Consider the following 16,604-nt stretch of genomic DNA (forward strand, 5'->3'; position numbering starts at 1 on the left):
GTAGCCCAGAAGCACAAGGACTCAGCCCCGCCGTCCCCACGGACACGTCCCCGCAGCCCCATCCCCGTGGGCTCTTTCCCGCAGCCCCATCCCCGCGGATCCGTTCCCGCAGCCCCATCCCCGCGGGCTCTTTCCCGCAACCTCATTCGCGTGGATCCGCAGCCCCATCCCCGTGGATCGGTCCCCGCAGCCCCATCCCCGTGGATCCGTCCCCGCAGCCCCATCCCCGTGGGCTGCCCCAGCCGGGTGCCGGCGGCGCAGCCAAGACACAGACACGGTGTTTGCGCGTGTCCCGCGCAGTCACGGGTGGGTGTTTAGCGGGGCGATGCGGGTGTACAGGGGTGCGCGGACGCGCGGACACGCGCGCGGGGCGGGACGGCCGCGCTCCCGGCGGGGTCCCACGACGGCTCCGCGGGCGGCGGCGCCCGGGACGCCCCCGCCGCCGGTCCCGCGGCCCCCGCGCGTGGGGGGCTCGTCCCGCGGCTCAAAGGGCTCGCAGCGGGGCCTGGCCGGGCGCGGGGGTCCCCGGAGAGCAGCGGGGGGCCGGGCCGCCCTCCCCCCGCCCCGCCGCTCGCCCGGGCTCCGCCGCCCGCTTCCCCATGAGCCCCACGAAGAAATCGTGCATGTCCCCTGCGGAGAGACCGGCCGTCAGCGGCCCCGGCCCCGGCGGCGGCCCCGGCACCGTCACCGGCACCGGGCGGGACTTACGCTTCTGCTGCGCCGCGGGGGGACCTGGAAGAGACCGAAGCGGGTGAGGGGGGCCCGGGCGGACCGAGAGCCCCCCAGCCCGAGCCCCCCCAGCCCCTCACCGGCGCCCTGCTCCCGCAGCAGCTCCAGCGCGGCGGCGGCGGCGGCGGCCCCGGGGCTGCCCCGGGCGCTCCAGCGCAGCGGCTCCGGGACGAGCATCCCCTGCGGGAGCGAGGAGGGTGAGCGCGGTGGGAAGGGATGTGAGGGGCTCCTGGGAGTCCGGGCTCCGCCCGCCGAGCCCCCTCACGACGGCCGTACCTGGGCGGGGGGCGCGGGGTCCTGCGGGGCGGCGGCGGGGGGGCGGCGGGCGAGGGCGAGCGGCAGCGCCAGGACGAGCAGCACCGCCAGCACCGGGCGGCTCCTCATCCTCGGCGGGGGTCTGGGGGCGCGGTCAGCGGCGGAGCGGCGGGGCCCGGGGCCGCCCCGAGCCGGTGCCCCCTCGACGGGGCGGCCCGGGACGAGCCCGGGACCGGACCGGGCTCTGGGGAGGGAAAGCAGCGAGACGGGAGACGGGGGGACGGGGGGCGACGGGACCCCCACTCGGGTCCGCGAGGGAGGGACCGTGCCGGTGTCCCGGGGAGGGGGCTGCACCCGAGGGTGCCTTACAGGGGCGGGGGGGGGCTGTTACGGGGGGTGCGGGGGGACACGGCCCTGCTGTGGCCCCGGGGGTCCCGTGTCCCTGCTCGTGCCCGTGGTGTCACGTTTGTGCTGTCACACATTGCCCAGACTGTGCAAACACGCACGAACGTGGGCACAGCGGGCACGGGCACGGCTCGGGCTCTGTCCTGCACGTTCACCCGTGTCAGCACACAGGCGTCCCCTGCACACACATGCTTGCCCACAGCCAGACTTGCTTCCAGAGCCCCCCCCCAAACCCTCCCCGAATTCAAGGAACACCTTCACCCCCTCTCTCCTCCCTCTCGTGCCCTCCCAAGTGCCATCCCGAACCTCCCCCTCTACCCTCTGCCTTCCCTCAGCCCCAGCGGGACAGGGACCGGGCTCAGCGGCCCCCACGGACCCTGGGAAAGCCCCGGGGCTTGCAGGCCACGGGGACACAGACCTGCCGAGCCCTCCGGTGCTGCCTGGTGTGGGGCCAGGGGCTGAGGGACCCTCGTCACTGGTGGCTGCAGAGCAGGGACGCCTCGAGGAGCGGTGGGCAGCGGTGGTGGGCAGCGGTGGTGGGCAGCGGTGGTGGGCAGCGGTGGTGGTGGTGGTGGTGGTGGTGGGCAGCCTTGGTGGGCAGCTGCGGTGGCTCCCCCAGCACGGGCTCAGCCGGGAGGCGAAGCACGGTGGCACCAGCTGCTGCACGGCGCTAAATAAGGGGCTCTGCCCATGGCACGGCGGGGGGGGTGAGAGGAGAGCTGCCAATGGGGGCCGGGGGGGGTGGTACCCCCACCCTGCAGCTTCACGCCCACGCAGGCACCGTGACACCGACAGCGCCCGTCGCACATGCGGAGTCACGCTGCGACACGCGTGTGCCCACGCAGCCGCACCGGCCCCCCGCGGCGCCCGGGCTGGGGGGTCAGCACACGGGCACTGTGCCCACGCAGCCCCTCGTTACGGGGACGTGCCCCCCGTCACGACGTGTCTGTTGGGAACACAGGCGGAGGGATGGTCCTGGCTGGATGCCGGACTCTGCAGCCGGGGTTTGGGGTTCTCATAGCACAGGGGGATCCCACCATGCACACAGGATGCACACGCGTGTGCCCACACACACACAAACACACGTGTGCCCACACACACAAACACACGTGTGCCCACACACACACCCCCCTCACACCCTGCCCGTCACCCCCAGCCCCACTCGGGTGCTCCCGGCCTGCCCGCTCCCATGCCAGGATGTGCCAAGGGGGAAGATGGGGAGGGAAATTCGGGGTGGGGAGTGGAGGGGTGCGACGAAAGGGGGAACAACCGGGCCAACAAGTGAGAGCCACCGACTTCATCCCGAGCAACAGGTGGCTGCGGCTGCTCCGGTGGCTGCGCAGCCCCCCGGGAAGGCAGCGGCGGCTCACGTGGCAGCACAGCCCGGGGCAGGGCAGCATCTGCAGTGCCGGGAACGTTAATTAAATCGGAGCCTGGCCAGAGATGGACTAATTAATTAATAACACCTACTTGTGCGATGCCAAGTGCGAGGCAGCCGTGAAGGGCCGCGGTGCCCCGGGCTTGTTTACGGCGAGGGAAGGTCCCTGCGCGGGGACGTGACGGGGCCCGCGGGGGAAGGGGGGAGCCCCCAGCACCGGGGCACGGCCGGGCCGTCGGGGGCCCCCACGCACCCACACGTGTCCCCCCACGTGCAGGAGCTGCCCGCACACGCTCCCCCTGCACGACAAACCCCGTTCCAGGGCCCACCTGGGAGCTGGTGCTGACGGTGACGTGACGGGGAGTTGGCAGCTCCCGAAGGTAACGCGGGTGATGTGTGGGGACAGGAAAAAAACCCTCTCCGAGAGCTCGATCAGTGCAGGGGAGAAAAGGCAAGGGGGGGACACCCTGGCACGGGAGCTGTGGGCTCCAGGGGGCTGCAGGACTGGCGGGGGTCCCGCAGGTCCCTGGGGGCTGCAGTGGTGTCACTGGGGCTGTGTGGTGACTCCCCTCTGTCCCCTGTCCATGCAACCGGTTCCCAAATGCGGCTCCAGTGCCAGCCTGTGTCGGGAGCAACCTGCACGGGGGGTCCTGCAGTGGGGTGGGGGACCCTGGGCAGGGGGGACGTGGCTGGCCAGCACAGGGAGAGGGTGCCAGGGACCTCACGTGCAGCCGCCCACGGCTGCCCAGAAATTGCCTCTGCAGCAGCACGAGCCGGGAGCCACTTAATGGGAAAAGTGGCCGCAGTTTGGGGCCTTTCCAATCACCAGGAGCCAAGTGCCGGCCGCAGTCAGGCAGCAGGAAAGGCTGTGCTGGGCTCTGGCCCCCAGCTCCAGCATCGTGGCACCGTGCCCTGGGGCTCTGGCACGATAGGATCCCCCCACCCTACCTGGAATGGGGTCACCCACTGAGACACCACCCCGGTACCGACACCTCAGCATCCGTTTAATGGGTCTGGAGCGATTCCTGGGCACTGCCAGCACCCGGGGGGGCAGGGGGATGACACGAGGGGGTCGGGGGGTGCTAGTGCATGGGTGGGCGTCCCCGTGAAGGGTGGGAGTCCCTTCAGTGCACCAGGACCTCCATCTTGTGGCTGCCCTTCTTCTTGCAGATGGGGCCGTCGGGGCCGGCCTTGGGTGACTCCACCACGGTGACAGAGACGTCACCCTTCGGGAAGCGGGTGGAGAACCTGGAAAGAGGGGCAGGATGGAGGGGAGGGGCAGGGTGGAGAGGTGGGGTGGGGACACGCCGGGCCCCACAGTGCCCGGTTTGCTGCCCTGGTGACACCCACCTCTCAGGGGCTGCCTGGTGCAGACAACCATGCCCAGCCACACCTGCAGTAGCCACACCTGCAGTAGCCACATCCACACCAGCCCCACCCTCTGGACCCCTCCCACTACAGCCCTGCCCCGTCCACATTAGTCCTGTCCACAGCAGCCCCTCGTAGCCCCACCCATGACAACCACACCCACTCCAGCCCCAGCCGTACTTGTCCGTGATGTGCAGGGTCAGTGCCTGCCCCGTGGTGGCCTCCAGGGTCTGGTGCAGGCGGGCGACCAGCTCGATGAGGTGGTCACTGACCAGCAGGAAGTCGCCCTTGGCCCCCACCGTGGAGACCTGTGGGGCGAGCGGGGGGTCAGCCCTGCTGGGGACCCCCGAGCCCCCAGGGACCCCCGAGCCCCCAGGGACCCCCTCCCCGGGTACCTCCTTGAGGTGTAAGACCAGGAAGCCGTCGGAGAAGCGGGTGACGGAGACACTGTGGATGTCACCGAGGCCGAGCACAGTCTTGGGCTGGGCAGTCTTGGGGTCAGCCAGGACCAGGTGCTCGGTTGTGAGGAGCAGCAGGCGCGGGACGGTCTGTGGGCAGGGTCAGCACGGGCAGGGGTCAGCGTGGTCCCGTACACCCTCCAGCGGGGACAGGGACGAGGCGGGGGCTCACCTTGCCGCTGGCTCTGTTCACCTTCCTCACGGTGTCGGCCATCACCACCTTGTCCTTGGCCACGGCGTGGAGCTTCTGGTACTTGGGGTTCTGCTTCAGCCCCAGGTAATCGCTGCGGAAGGGCTGCTGCACGCTGGGGATGAGCCCGTCAGCCCCCGCTGTCCTGAGCCCCCTCCTCCCCGCAGCCCCCAACCCTGGCACCTTTTGGAGTAGAGGGTCTTCTTGTCCTTGAAGAGCTCGCTGGCGCAGAGCTTGGCCTGCAGCTGGGCCCGGCGCGACGGCGGCAGCTGGTCCCGGTACTTCTTGCACTGCCGAGGGAGGGGGCGATTCAGGGCCCCCCCTGGGGTGGGCTGGCACGGAGGGACACAGCATCCCAGCGGGCATTCCCCCCCTCTCCCCCTGCTCCCACCTTCCAGCGGTAGAAGATGCTCTTCAGCTCCTGGTCGGCATCGCCCAGGAACTTGTACGGCGCCGGGGGCCAGGTCCGGTCCAGCACCGACAGCGGCGGGAGGTTCTTCGCCAGCCCCAGCAGGTACCTGCACACCTGGGGGTGACAGTGCAGTGGGGGGTCAGGAGGGGACCGCAGGGTCCAGCCCCAGGGTGGGGCGCTGGGAAGGTCCCCTGTCCCCCCGGCCCCGCTCACCAGGCGCCGGTAGATGAAGTTGGCCAGGAAGGAGCTGGCGCTGGTGCGGAAATACCTCCTGTACCTCCTGCGCGCCTGCGGGGACGGGGCCAGTGAGGGGGGGAGGCTGGACATCGCCACCACCCCGCTGCCAGCCCCCCAAGGACACGAGTGTCCCATCCCCCTGCCCCCCAGCCCCTGCCCCCCCACCCCCCTGCCCCCATTTGGCCCCAGCGGAGAGGACAGTGGCTCCAGCCCGACAGGGTGGGCAGACAGACAGACAGCCCGGACAGCAGGACAGAGGCAGCGGGAGGGCTGGCCCCGTTACCTGGTACCCTCTCCAGTGAGCGGCGATGGTCGTGGCGGCCGCGCGGCGTCGGCTCTGGAGCTTCAGCTCCCGGAGGAGCCGGCGAGACTGCGGGGGGGAGAGCCCAGGGGGCCCGAGGGAGAGACACCAACACAGATATGGAGCGGGAGGGAGAGGCAGGAGAGAGGCAGGAGAGAAGGATGGAAGACGGGGAGAGGAGATGAGGATGGATCTGATCCCACCACGGGACACACAGAGCCCCCGGTCCCACCATGGGGCACAAGGAGCCCCCGTTCCTCCCCACCCTGTGCCCCCCACCCTCCTGCCCACACCAGCAGACCTGCCAGCCCCGAGATGCCCAGCCCTCACCTTCCAGCCCCGCGCGTACGCCTGGAGGATCAGTGCCGAGCGCTTCATCTGCTTGTACCGGTTCTTTTGCTGCAGGGGGAGAGGGGGGATGAGCTGGGGCGGCTTGGGGCAGCCAGGGGACGAGGGACGGGCAGGGGACACATGCCCAGGACTGCCCTTCCTCACCGCGTGGCCCCGGAACCAGGCAGAGATGAGGATCTGGCTCTTGCGCATCAGCTGGTACTGGGTCCGGCACCGCCAGCCCCGGACCATCTTCTGGATGAGGGTGACGAGCTGGGCCACGCGCTCCTGGCGCCGCCGCTCCAGGTCAAAGAGCTGGGAACAGCCACGGTGAGCGCCGGGGCACCGAGTGGGGCCGGGGACTCCCCCAGAACCACTGCTGGGGGCTGCAGAACCGTCCAGGAGCCCCCAGGGCAAGCTCGGATCCCCCCGGACTCCCCCCTCCCCAGACTCACCGTCCGTGGCGAGCGGATGAAGATCTTGGTGTGGCCGAAGGCCAGCTCCTCCTTGGGGTACGCCAGGTCTGCCAGCAGCACCTCGGCCCCCTCCCTGCACCGCGGCACAGACGAGGCTGGTCAGAGCCCCCCCGGCAGCCCCCCGGCAGCCCCCCGGCCCCGCGGCCCAGCCCCGTTACCTGTCACTGCCGGCCCAGCGGGGCCACGTGCGGGGGCTGAGCATCTTGTAGCGCTGCAGGAAGGGGCCGTAGAGCTGGCGGAAGGCGTAGCCCGCCCGCCGCACCCGCACGTTCTCCAGCAGCCCCAGGTACCGGACCTGCGCCCGCACCAGCTCCGGCGTGAACACCATCGCTGACTTGGTGTCGTTGGGCTTGATGCACCTGGGGAGGCGGCGGTGGGTCGGGGGGGGTCCCGCTGGCACGGGAGCCGCGGCTGGGGGTCCCCCTCGGGGCCGGTACCTGATGTAGTTGGGGTTCTTGGAGTAGAGGTTCTTCATCAGCATCGCCACGGAGGACTTGAACTGGAAGCCCGCGGTGGGCGGCAGCTTGAGGGAGACCTTCTGGGGGTCCCCCTCGGGGAAGAGGGAGCGCAGCAGCGCGTGCCGGGCCGCCCACATGGCCTGCGACAGGTCGCGGAAGAGCAGGTCGTTGTTCTTCTCGATGAAGCCCGTCACGTTGTAGGTCACCTGGGGGGGCAGCGGGGGCAGCGCGGGGAGGGAGCGGGTCACGGTCGGCGTCTCCGTGCCTGTTCCCAATCCAGCCCTGCGCCTCCAGTGCAAAGTTGGGGAGAGGTCTGGGGTGCTGGGAAGAGGTCTGGGGCTCTGGAAAGAGGTCTGGGGTGCTGGGAGGAGGTCTGGGGCGCTGTGAAGAGGTCTGGGGTGCTGGGAGGAGGTCTGGGGCACTGGGAAGAGCTCTGGGGCTCTGGAAAGAGGACGGAGCCCTGTCGGACCTTGCCGGCGTAGTGGTGGATGCGGAAGCACCGCGCCGGCAGGCTGGTGTCCATGACACGCCGGGCGTTCTGCGTCTCCTTGCTCTCGTAGTGCTTGTGGGTGGCGAAGAGCTGGTTGAGCTTGGTGAGGAAGGTGTCCTCGTTGACCACGCCGGGCCGCAGGCACTCCTCGTCCAGCATGGCCAGGATCCCGCTGGTGCTCTGTGTCACCCCAAACCCGCCCCAGCAAATCCCAGCTCAGGCTCTGCACAGCCCAGACTCGTACTGGGAGCGATGGGGGAAGCTGGGATCCCAAGACCCCGGCACTGGGAGGGCAACTCACATTCTCGATCAAGTTGCAGATGATGCTGTTGTCGAAAAACTCCACCGGTGTCCACTGGATGCCCTGGGAGCAGAGGGGGTTCAGGTACATGGATTGTCCAAGCCCTGCCCCACGGACGCCCCCAGCTGATGTGGGGCAGGAACTGGAAATCCGGCCACGGGGACGAGGATCCCGGATCCCTTCCTGCCATTGAATCTGCTCCCAGCAGGGAGCGGGGCGAGGGAGGGACGGGCGGCAGAACCGTCTCTGGCACTTCCCCATCCCGGGGGGCCGAGGCTCCCGAGGGCTGTGCTCTGGCCAGGGCTGGGGGTACCTCTCGGACATATTCCTCCTGCTCCTCCTTCAGCGTCATCAGGATGAAGATCTGCTGCAGCTTCTCGTTGCAGTAGTTGATGATGAACTGCTCAAAGCCGTTGTCCTGCAGGAGAAGGGTCCTGCATGGCAGGTGGTGCCCGAGCCCCTGGCCCCATCCCATGTCCACCCTGCTGTCCCTGCCCCCCGGGATGGGGCCAGGTGGGTCCTGCACTCACCTGGAAGATCTCGAAGCCGTAGATGTCCAGGACACCCATCACCTTCCTCTGCTCACCCGACTTCACCTGGGGAGGTAACGGGGTGTTGGGCCAGGGTGTGCCCTGGCCCCATGTGGGGAGGGGTCCAGCGTCCTGCTGGGGGTCTGGGGTCCCCCGGCACTCACCTGGATGCTGGTGTTGATGCGGTTCACCAGCCAGTCGAAGAGGCGGCTGTAGATGTTCTTGGCCAGCGCGTCCCGGCCGTAGTAGCCCTGGGCAGAGGGGAGAGGGGCTGGTGCCAGCTCACGGGGGGCTGTGGGGCGTCAGCCCCGTGGCCGGGGGTGCTGCCACTCACCTGGGGGACAGTGAGGGTGGTGAGCACCGTCTCGTCCCGCGCCTTCACCGTGCGGGAGCACAGCGCCTGCTCCAGCGCGCCGGGGTCCAGCCCGATCAGCTCGCAGATCTCCTGCAGCTCTGGGGGGGAGATGGCAGTGCCAGGGCCCAAAGGGGGCCGAGCGGGTCCCCCAGCCCCCGTTTGCCATCCCTGCCCCCATCCCTACCCCGGGGCTCGGCGATGCTGCAGGCCTCCATCCCGCTGGCCTGGAAGCTGCTGCTCAGCTGGACGTTGCCCAGTTTGAGCACCACGGCCGTCACCTCCAGCAGCGCCGTCACCTCGGCGGCCGAGAAGCCGATGACCTTCATGGCATCCTGGGCACAGACACGGGCAGCTCAGGGGGAGCTGGGGTGGGCCCCGGGGTGTTCGGGAAGGGGGTCCTGGCTTCCCCTGGGTACCTGCATGGCACGGAAGTTGGCTGCGTCATCCATGCCAGGCAAGCTGGAGGTCCCCTGGTTCAGGTATCCGTAGTGCCCACAGTCCTGGCGGAGCTTCAGCTGCTCTGGATGAGGGGATAGGAGGTGGCAGCTCAGCCGTGACCCCTCCTGGCCCCCCCCAGCCCCTGTTGCCTCCCCCAGGCCCCCCCAGTGCGGGGTCTGGACGTACGGAGCAGCTGCGCCGAGCCCCCGGCCAGGAGCTGGTAGAAGATGTGGAAGTTCCTCTCGCCCTTGACGTGCCGGACGATGCGGGATTTCTCCAGCAGGTCTGGGGGAGGGGTCAGTGAGGGGTCAGTGCCACCGGGAGGTCAGTGTGGGGCGGGACCCCCTGGGATGGGCAGTGGGTACTCACAGTTGCTGATGACCCCTCCCAGGGGCTCCCCCTTGAAGTCGAACTCCACGTCCATGTACTTTCCCTGAGGGAGGGGGCTGGGGTCAGGGCAGGGGGCCCGGTGGGGGTGGCAGCTCCTCTCCCCACATCCACAGCCCAATCCCCCCTGTGCCCTCAGCCCCAGCAGGGTCCTCATGGCCCCGGCAGGGTCCACCCGCCCTCCCCGGGTCACTCACGAATCGGGAGGAGTTGTCATTACGGGCGGTCTTGGCGTTTCCAAAGGCTGCAGGGGGAGGGCAGGGGGTTATGGCGCAGTCCAGAGGGGCTGTGCCGAGCCCTGGCAGGTCCAGGATGCGAGACGTGGGGCTCAGGATGTGGGGCACTTACCCTCCAGCACGGGGTTGGACTGCAGGAGCTGCTCCTTCACCTTGTTCACCTCCTCCCCTTTGCTGCTCACGGCCGCCACGTAGGACATCACGAGCTTGCTGGCCTCTGCGGGCGAGGGGCCGTGGGTCTGGGGCCGTGGGTGCAGGGCCAGGGGTGCCCAGGCCGTGCCCACAGTCCCACCAGTGCCTCACAGCTCACAGAGCCCCGGGGGCAGCCCTGGCCCTACCTGTCTTGCCGGCGCCGCTCTCGCCGGTGATGAGGATGCACTGGTCCCTGTCCCGGTCCCGCAGCGAGCGATAGGCATCGTCAGCGATGGCATAGCTGGGGGTCAGGGGGGAGAAGAGGCTGGATGGAGCCATCTGGGAGCTTCAGGGAACGCCAAGCCCCCCCGTTGTGGCTGTGAGGTTGCCCCCAGTGGATTCCCTCGGACCCCGATGCCTTGGGATCGCCCACGGGTGAAGCCCTCGGTGGGATCCGGGGGACTGAGGGCCCCACCGGCCTCCCCGTGCTCACATGTGGGGCTTCACAGCGAAGAAGTTGCACTCGTGGTACTCCTGCACCTTCTCGGGGGTGTAGATGGGCAGGGACTGGTAGGGGTTCACCGAGATCACCACATTCCCAATGTAGGTCTGTGGGAGAGCAGGACAGGAGGGGGTGAGGGAACGGGAGGACCCAGCCCAGCTCCTGGTGCTCCCCATCCCGGACTCCACATCCCACTTCCCATCCCAGACTCCACACCCCACACCCCGTTCCCCACCCCAGACCCCCTACCCCGCTCCCAGCCCAGCAGCCCCCGTGCCCACTCCCCCCCGTGCCCACTCCCCCCCGTGCCCACTCCCCCCGGTGCCCACGTAGATGTCGCGGCGGCGGAATCGCTCCTGCAGCGTCTGGAGCAGCGACTCCTCGGTCAGCGGGTCCAGCAGCACCAGGTCAGCCACAGCCTCGGCGTCCAGCAGCGGGGCAGCGTCTTCCATGGCCAGGCAGCTCCGGGGCAGCTGGGGCACGGCAGAGGGGGGGGCTGCAGCCGCGGGGGTGCAGCCCCTTCCCCAAAACACCGCCCGGGTCCCCAGCAGCCCCTGGGGTCTCGGCTGTCCCCCTTGACGCCGGGGCAGGCAGCCCCCGGGGACAGGGGGCGAGGCGGCCACGCATCCACAGAGGGTGATTTCGCGGGGCCCCCGAGTGCCCAGGACCCCGCGGTGGGGCTGGGGGCAGCCGGACGCTGGCAGGGAAGCGGAGCCCGGCCAGGAAATACGGACACCTGGATCCTATTCTTGGAGCAGGGATGAATTGAGCCTCCGCTTCCTCCCTCCTTCCTGGTGGGGGGGAAACCGGGGCAGGGAGGGGATTCCAGCCCACCCCCAGCCGGGTCACCCCCGAGAGCCCGCACAGCTCCCCCCCTCACCATCCCGTCTGCAGCACCCTCACCTGTCTCTGACAGCACAGCCGCGTTCCCCGGGTGACCTTCACCCCCGGTTTACAGCTGAGCCCGGGGCTGTAAACCCACCCCGCTTATCGGGGCCGGGGAAAGTTCACGGGCGAGGAGGTGGGGAAGGAAGGATGGGGCAAACGGGGCAATGCAGGGGGTGGCTCCAGCAGCCTCTAGGGGTGGCAGAACCTCCCTCGGGTCCCTGCGGCCTCGCCCAGCGCAGGGCACAGGCACCGAGCCCCCCGTGCTGCTGGGTGCGGGACCCCGGGGCGAGCACCCACGGGTGGGAGCCAAAGCAAGAGCCCCCCAGAGCTCCAGGGCAGTGCTGGGCTCACCCCAGCGTTCCCCACGCCCCGTGGGGTGCATGTGTCCCAGGGTGGCAGCTGTGGGGACAAGGTGCCCCCATCCAGCCCAGGGTGGGGGGATTTGGGGGCTTTGGGGGGTGTCCTGGAGCAGAGGGGTCCCCGACTCACCTCCCGGTGGCAGAGCAGCAACTCCTGGAGTGGCTTGAGCTGGAGCTGCCCCGGAACCGGCGGGGCTCAGCCCAGCCCAGCGCCCGGTGCTGGCTTCGTCCGGCCCATGGAGGGGCGGGGGGGCTGGAGGGCCCTCCCCCGGGGCACCGCGCCCGCCCGCGGGGGGAAACTGAGGCACGAAGCGCAGCAACCCGCGAGGAGCACCCCGGGAGTGCCACGGCTCCAGCCCCACTGCCCTGTCCCTTCCCCACCCGGCAGCTGGGAGCAGGAACAGGCAGGGAAAATCCCGGAGCCGAGCAAACAAAGGGAGCTTCCTCCCGGGCCGCGGGAAACCGGGGCAAGGCACGGGGATGGACCCGGGAGCAGCTGGGGCTGCTCCAGGGGGGACCCCGGACCCCAGGGAGGACCCCTGTGCCCGGCCCAGTGGGACAAGAGGCCTGAGGCCATGGTGGGTCCTGCCACAGGGAACTTGTCACCCAGGGGCTGTTCTGTGTCCCCAAGCAGCACCCCCAGCAGAACAGCCCTGGGGCCACTGCGGGACCGAATGAGGCTCGTGACCTAAAAAATACATCTTTATTAAAAATATAATCAGTCATTCATCACGCTGGGGGGGGGGGGAGAGGCTGTAACAGCAGCTGCTCACACCTGAACAGGGAGGAAAGCGCAGGGAGGGCCAGGGAGCAAACCTGGGCCAGGGACAAACACGCAGCAGAAGCTCCTGCAGCAGTGGGGGTGAGGTAGGGGCTGGGCTGGGGGTGCCCAGGGCCGGGCTGGGGGTCCCCAGGGCAGCTGAGAGGGGGGGCAGTGCTATTGCTTAGCAAGTTGCATAGATTATGGCATAGATTATGGCATCCTCTCCAGCTCTGTGCGTTGGCAGAGCCCCCCAGACAGCACTGGGAGCAGGAAACACTGGCAGGGTCACCCCCAGTCCCTGCCCACTGGAAGAGGAGTAACAGCAGGTGAAGGGCAGCGAGGCAGGGAGGAAGCACATCCACACTCATCCTCAGCCCTGGGGTGGGGACAGGGGGCTGAGCACGGCCTGCACCCCAACACTACAGCTGGGAGCAGCCCATGGACCTCGAGGCTGCCTTCTCTGAGCCCCACAGCTCCACCAGGGAGGCACAGGAGGTTTTGGTAGCCACACATGGATCAAAGCCAAGGCAGAGGTGTGGCCTGACCAGCTGGAGCCCTCTGACATCTTTGGTAAGGGAGGAGCAGGAGCAGCAGCTCCCTCCCCGGCTCCAGGCAGGTGCTGAGCACGCAGGTACCCGTGGGACAGGGACAAAGTTCCTCTCATCGCCCTCGCAGGTACCTGCACGGGAGGGAGGGGAAGGTCTGTCCCCACCCTGGGCACAGCCCGGGTGCCCAGTGGTGGGGAAGGGGCTCCCATCTGCTGCCCAGGGCTGAGGGATGGAGCCAGATCAGCACCCAGGCCTGGGGAGGAGGTCCCTGCCCTGGGAACTCACAAACATCCACTGCAAAAGTTGGGGTGGCTCCAGCCCACCTTCATCCAGCCCAGGGGGGCTCCCTGTGTCCTCCCCCCCCAACACCTCACAAGGGCTTTCACACCTCAGGCGGGTGTAGGGAAAAAGAAGGGTGTCAGCCCCTGTTTCCCCCCCATCAGAGGGGGTCTGTCCCCACAGGGTCCACCCCAACCACCCTCCTCTCCCTCCCCGAGCTGCAGAGCCCCAGGACAGCTGACCTCAGTGGCCATCCAGGTGGTTGTGGGACAGGGAATAACTCCCATGATTCCCAGCACTGTTGCCCATCTCCTCCTCCTCCTCCTCCTCGAAGAGCTGCTCGTTGATGAAGAGGCTCTCCAGGCCGAACTCCCGCTCGTGCACAGACACCTCGCTGGGGGTGACGTGAGAGGCACCACCCACGAACTCAGCAAACCTGGGGGAAGCCGTGGGGCAGCGGGCTGGGGGTGTGTGTGGTGCCCCTGGAGGGGCCCTGGCACTCACAGAGCCCCAGGGAAGTGTTTTGGTGCTGGGACGGGGCATTATCCATCCCTTCCCCCGGGCTCCCCCACACCACAGACCCCTGTGGCCCCACGTCCCTGTCTCCAAGGCCAGGGGTGACAGCACAGAGGGACACAGGGTGGGGCCAGGCTGCCAGGGATGGTACCTTTTGGGAGACTGGATGCGGGACACGGCGGTCCAGGCGGAGAAATCGGGGCTCTGGCAGAAGCTGCGCAGCTCCTCGAGGGCCCTGCGCGTCTCCACCTCGCCCTGCAGCCGATACTCCTCCTCTGTCAGCAGCCGGCGGGGGCTCGGGCCCAGCCTGGAGCTCTGCACTCTCCTGCCAGGGGGGCAGCACCACTTACTGCCCACCCACAGGGGCTGGGACCCCCAGGTTGGGACCAGCTCCCATGGCAGGACCCCCAGCACAGAACCCCTGGAGCAGGATGAGCTCCTGGGGCAGGACCCCCAAGGCAGAATCCCTGGAGCAGGAACCCCAGGGCAGGATCCCAGGGCAGGACCAGCCCCCAGGGCAGAATCCCTGGAGCAGGAACCCCAGGGCAGGATCCCAGGGCAGGACCAGCCCCCAGGGCAGAATCCCTGGAGCAGGAACCCCAGGGCAGGATCCCAGGACAGGAGCAGCCCCTGGGGAGCTGGGCCAGAGCTGGGGTGGGAGGAGTGGAGCCCGTCACTCTGACCTCCTCTCCTCACTCCCAAGGGCCCTCTCCTGCACCAACCACAGGGAAAAAAGGGCACAACCCCCCCCAGTTACCCAGCCCAGCCCCAAAGCCCTGTGGAAACACCCCAGTTCCAGCACACAGCCCCCATCCAGCAGCTCCTCCCCACACAGCCGGGGCCTCACCGATAGACAGCGAAGGCCCACTGCAAGGGGTAGTCCAGGTTCTTGGTGCAGACAGCAACCAGCACCAGGGCCAGGGCGATGGGGTGGATCTGGATGCCCGAGTACATCAGCAGGAGCCCCAGGAGCTGCAGGGCCCAGGAGAGGAGGTTGATGCTGCGCTCGTTCTCCAAGGGGCCGTACCTGTAGCACACGCCGAAGCTCAGGAAGCCCACGAGCAGCAGGTAACCTGTGGGGCAGCACAGGGATGGGGCAGGAGCCCAGGGCTCCACCAGGAGGAGGGTGAACCTGCCTGGAGCCCCCCCCTCTGGAGCACCAGGGACAGGGAGCCCCAGCCTCGCTCGCCGGCACGTTCCGGCTGCGCCAGGAGACGTGGTCGGTGGTGCCAGGGCTCCCACCCACCTAGCAGGTACTGCCAGTAGGACTTGCAGATCTCCTGCAGGTTCTTGAAGACCAGCTGCAGCAGGTAGAGGGAAAAGGACCAGCCTCCCACCAGCAGGAAGTACACAGGGCTTTTCTGGCAGAGGAGAGGGGTGTTGGAGGCAGGCAGAGGGGCAGCCCCGCTGCCTCCCCTGGTGCTGGGCTGTTCTATGCCAAGCCAGACCTGCAGCCCAGCACCCCAGTACAGGTGTGGGGAGGGCTATGAGGCCTCTCAGCCCCCAGCAGGTGACACCCACCTTGGGCATGACCTTGGACATCACGTAGACGAGGACGAGCAGCGAGGCCAACAGGCCAAAGCTGATCCCGGCCGAGTAGTAGAAGAGTTGGCTCCTGCAGGGACCACACAGGGGATCACACCGGGGGGTTGAGGGGTACCCGTGCACAGACACACCCCCAGGAGGCTCTGACCCACCTTCCCCAGCCCCCAGAGACTGGGGGGACTCACCTGCTCAGCATGTCCCCACAGAAAAACAACAGCAGGCCCAGGAAGAAAACCAGGAAGAGCTTAGGGTCAAAGCCTGGAAAGAGAGGGAATGCAAGTGGAGAGGAACCCTGGCACAGTGGCATCCAGGCTGAGCTCCCACTGCCCATGGGGTCACAAGCCCAGGGATGGGGCAATGCCCAGGTGAACCTCCAAGGGCCCCAAATCCCCCCATGGACAACGCCATTCTTCCTTCCCCAGACCCTGCTCTCGTCCCAAGGAAGGAACAGCCTTGCTGGTCCTTGGGTCGTGTCCTGGCTGTCCCCTGGGGAGCTCCAGGCCCCCCTTCCCCCTGCTCGGGGGGGACGTACGTCGGAAGAGGAGGACAGAGTAGGTGGTGCCGGGCTCCAGCAGCTCCACCTTGAGGCAGGTTTTGTTGCTGTAGAGGTCCACGTCGATGCTGGTGTCGTTCAGCTTCCCCCGCAGGAAGGAGAACACCACGTTCCACACGCTGAACCTCTCCAGCTCCTCCTCGCTGTCCACCTGGGTCACCCGGATCATGCGGCTGCTGGTGACGCGGATCTGCCCGGGGAAAGGGGCACGGGAGGGCGTAGGCAGAAGGGTCCAGGGCAGGGAGGACCTGCCCCCTCCTCCTCCTGCTCCCCCCCTCACCTGTGTCCGCGTCCAGATGTCGTGCCATCGCGGCACGCCGGGGTTGGTGTAGCAGAAGCGCTGGGATTCCTTGTGCTGGGACACGCGGCCCTCCTGGAGCGGGATCACCGGGTCCCTGGCGCCTGGGAGGCACAGGGGGAGGGGGTCAGTCCCCGCCTGCTTCGCCCACCGAACACACAGGGGCCCTTTCCCTCCCCGCGGATCCCCCAGTTCGGCACATTCCCGGGGGTCCCCGCTCCCCGCCCGGTGACGCCGCCGCCCCACGCACCTGCAGCTCCAAAGGGCAGAAACGGCAGAAAGAGCAACGGCAGCACCAGGAACCCCCGAGGCCGCCGCCGCGCCGGGGCCGGTTTCATCCCTCCCGCCGCGGCCGCGCCGCCACCTTCCCTTCCGCCGCCAATGGGAGGGGCAGCGGCAGCCAATGGAGCGGCGCGTTATCGCCGAGTGACAGCTGGATCGACCTATTAAAAGGCACTCGTGCTCTTGCTCCCGCCCCCCAGCGGCC

The 16,604-nt window shown here is 68.7% G+C and overlaps 3 protein-coding genes across 5 annotated transcripts; all 3 read right to left on the reverse strand.

Annotated features, from left to right (window-relative positions):
- Positions 1-309: 309 nt before the first annotated feature.
- On the reverse strand, positions 310-2,304 carry LOC127463767 (uncharacterized; the record flags this gene model as incomplete). The annotated part of the gene is made up of 4 exons (XM_051773604.1): positions 310-732; positions 810-909; positions 1,006-1,228; positions 1,808-2,304. Coding segments are annotated over 4 exons (1,068 nt in total), but the record flags the coding sequence as incomplete, so codon positions are not given.
- MYO1A (myosin IA) lies at positions 2,228-11,881 on the reverse strand. Of its 3 annotated transcripts, XM_051773602.1 has the most exons (29): positions 11,746-11,881; positions 10,698-10,841; positions 10,360-10,475; positions 10,073-10,167; positions 9,847-9,951; positions 9,696-9,742; positions 9,481-9,544; positions 9,298-9,396; positions 9,090-9,193; positions 8,858-9,005; positions 8,653-8,771; positions 8,483-8,569; positions 8,319-8,384; positions 8,102-8,206; positions 7,789-7,851; positions 7,467-7,667; positions 6,977-7,203; positions 6,698-6,898; positions 6,519-6,612; positions 6,229-6,378; positions 6,064-6,132; positions 5,716-5,802; positions 5,409-5,483; positions 5,175-5,309; positions 4,967-5,073; positions 4,766-4,898; positions 4,531-4,683; positions 4,316-4,443; positions 2,228-4,015 (listed from the first exon to the last, which is right to left on the reverse strand). In XM_051773602.1, the coding sequence occupies exons 2-29, from the start codon at positions 10,818-10,820 to the stop codon at positions 3,892-3,894; spliced, it is 3,225 nt and encodes a 1,074-aa protein (XP_051629562.1). In that variant the 5' UTR covers positions 10,821-10,841; positions 11,746-11,881; the 3' UTR covers positions 2,228-3,891. The 3 variants fall into 3 exon arrangements, with proteins under 3 accessions (XP_051629562.1, XP_051629560.1, XP_051629561.1); XM_051773600.1 differs by lacking the exon at positions 5,716-5,802 and having other exon boundaries at positions 2,229-4,015; positions 11,746-11,880; XM_051773601.1 differs by lacking the exons at positions 5,716-5,802; positions 11,746-11,881 and adding an exon at positions 11,272-11,702 and having other exon boundaries at positions 2,229-4,015.
- Positions 11,882-12,146: 265 nt separating this feature from the next.
- Positions 12,147-16,589, reverse strand: NEMP1 (nuclear envelope integral membrane protein 1). Its single transcript, XM_051773603.1, has 10 exons — positions 16,368-16,589; positions 16,100-16,221; positions 15,799-16,009; positions 15,452-15,524; positions 15,243-15,336; positions 14,968-15,082; positions 14,569-14,794; positions 13,873-14,046; positions 13,448-13,641; positions 12,147-13,057 (listed from the first exon to the last, which is right to left on the reverse strand). Exons 1-9 carry the CDS (start codon positions 16,453-16,455, stop codon positions 13,449-13,451), a joined length of 1,296 nt encoding a protein of 431 aa, XP_051629563.1. The 5' UTR covers positions 16,456-16,589; the 3' UTR covers positions 12,147-13,057; position 13,448.
- Positions 16,590-16,604: the final 15 nt, after the last annotated feature.

This window comes from Manacus candei, unplaced genomic scaffold (assembly GCF_025592945.1).
Source record: "Manacus candei isolate 608988 ecotype Guabito, Panama unplaced genomic scaffold, ASM2559294v1 h1tg000173l, whole genome shotgun sequence".
Taxonomy (NCBI): Eukaryota; Metazoa; Chordata; class Aves; order Passeriformes; family Pipridae; genus Manacus; species Manacus candei.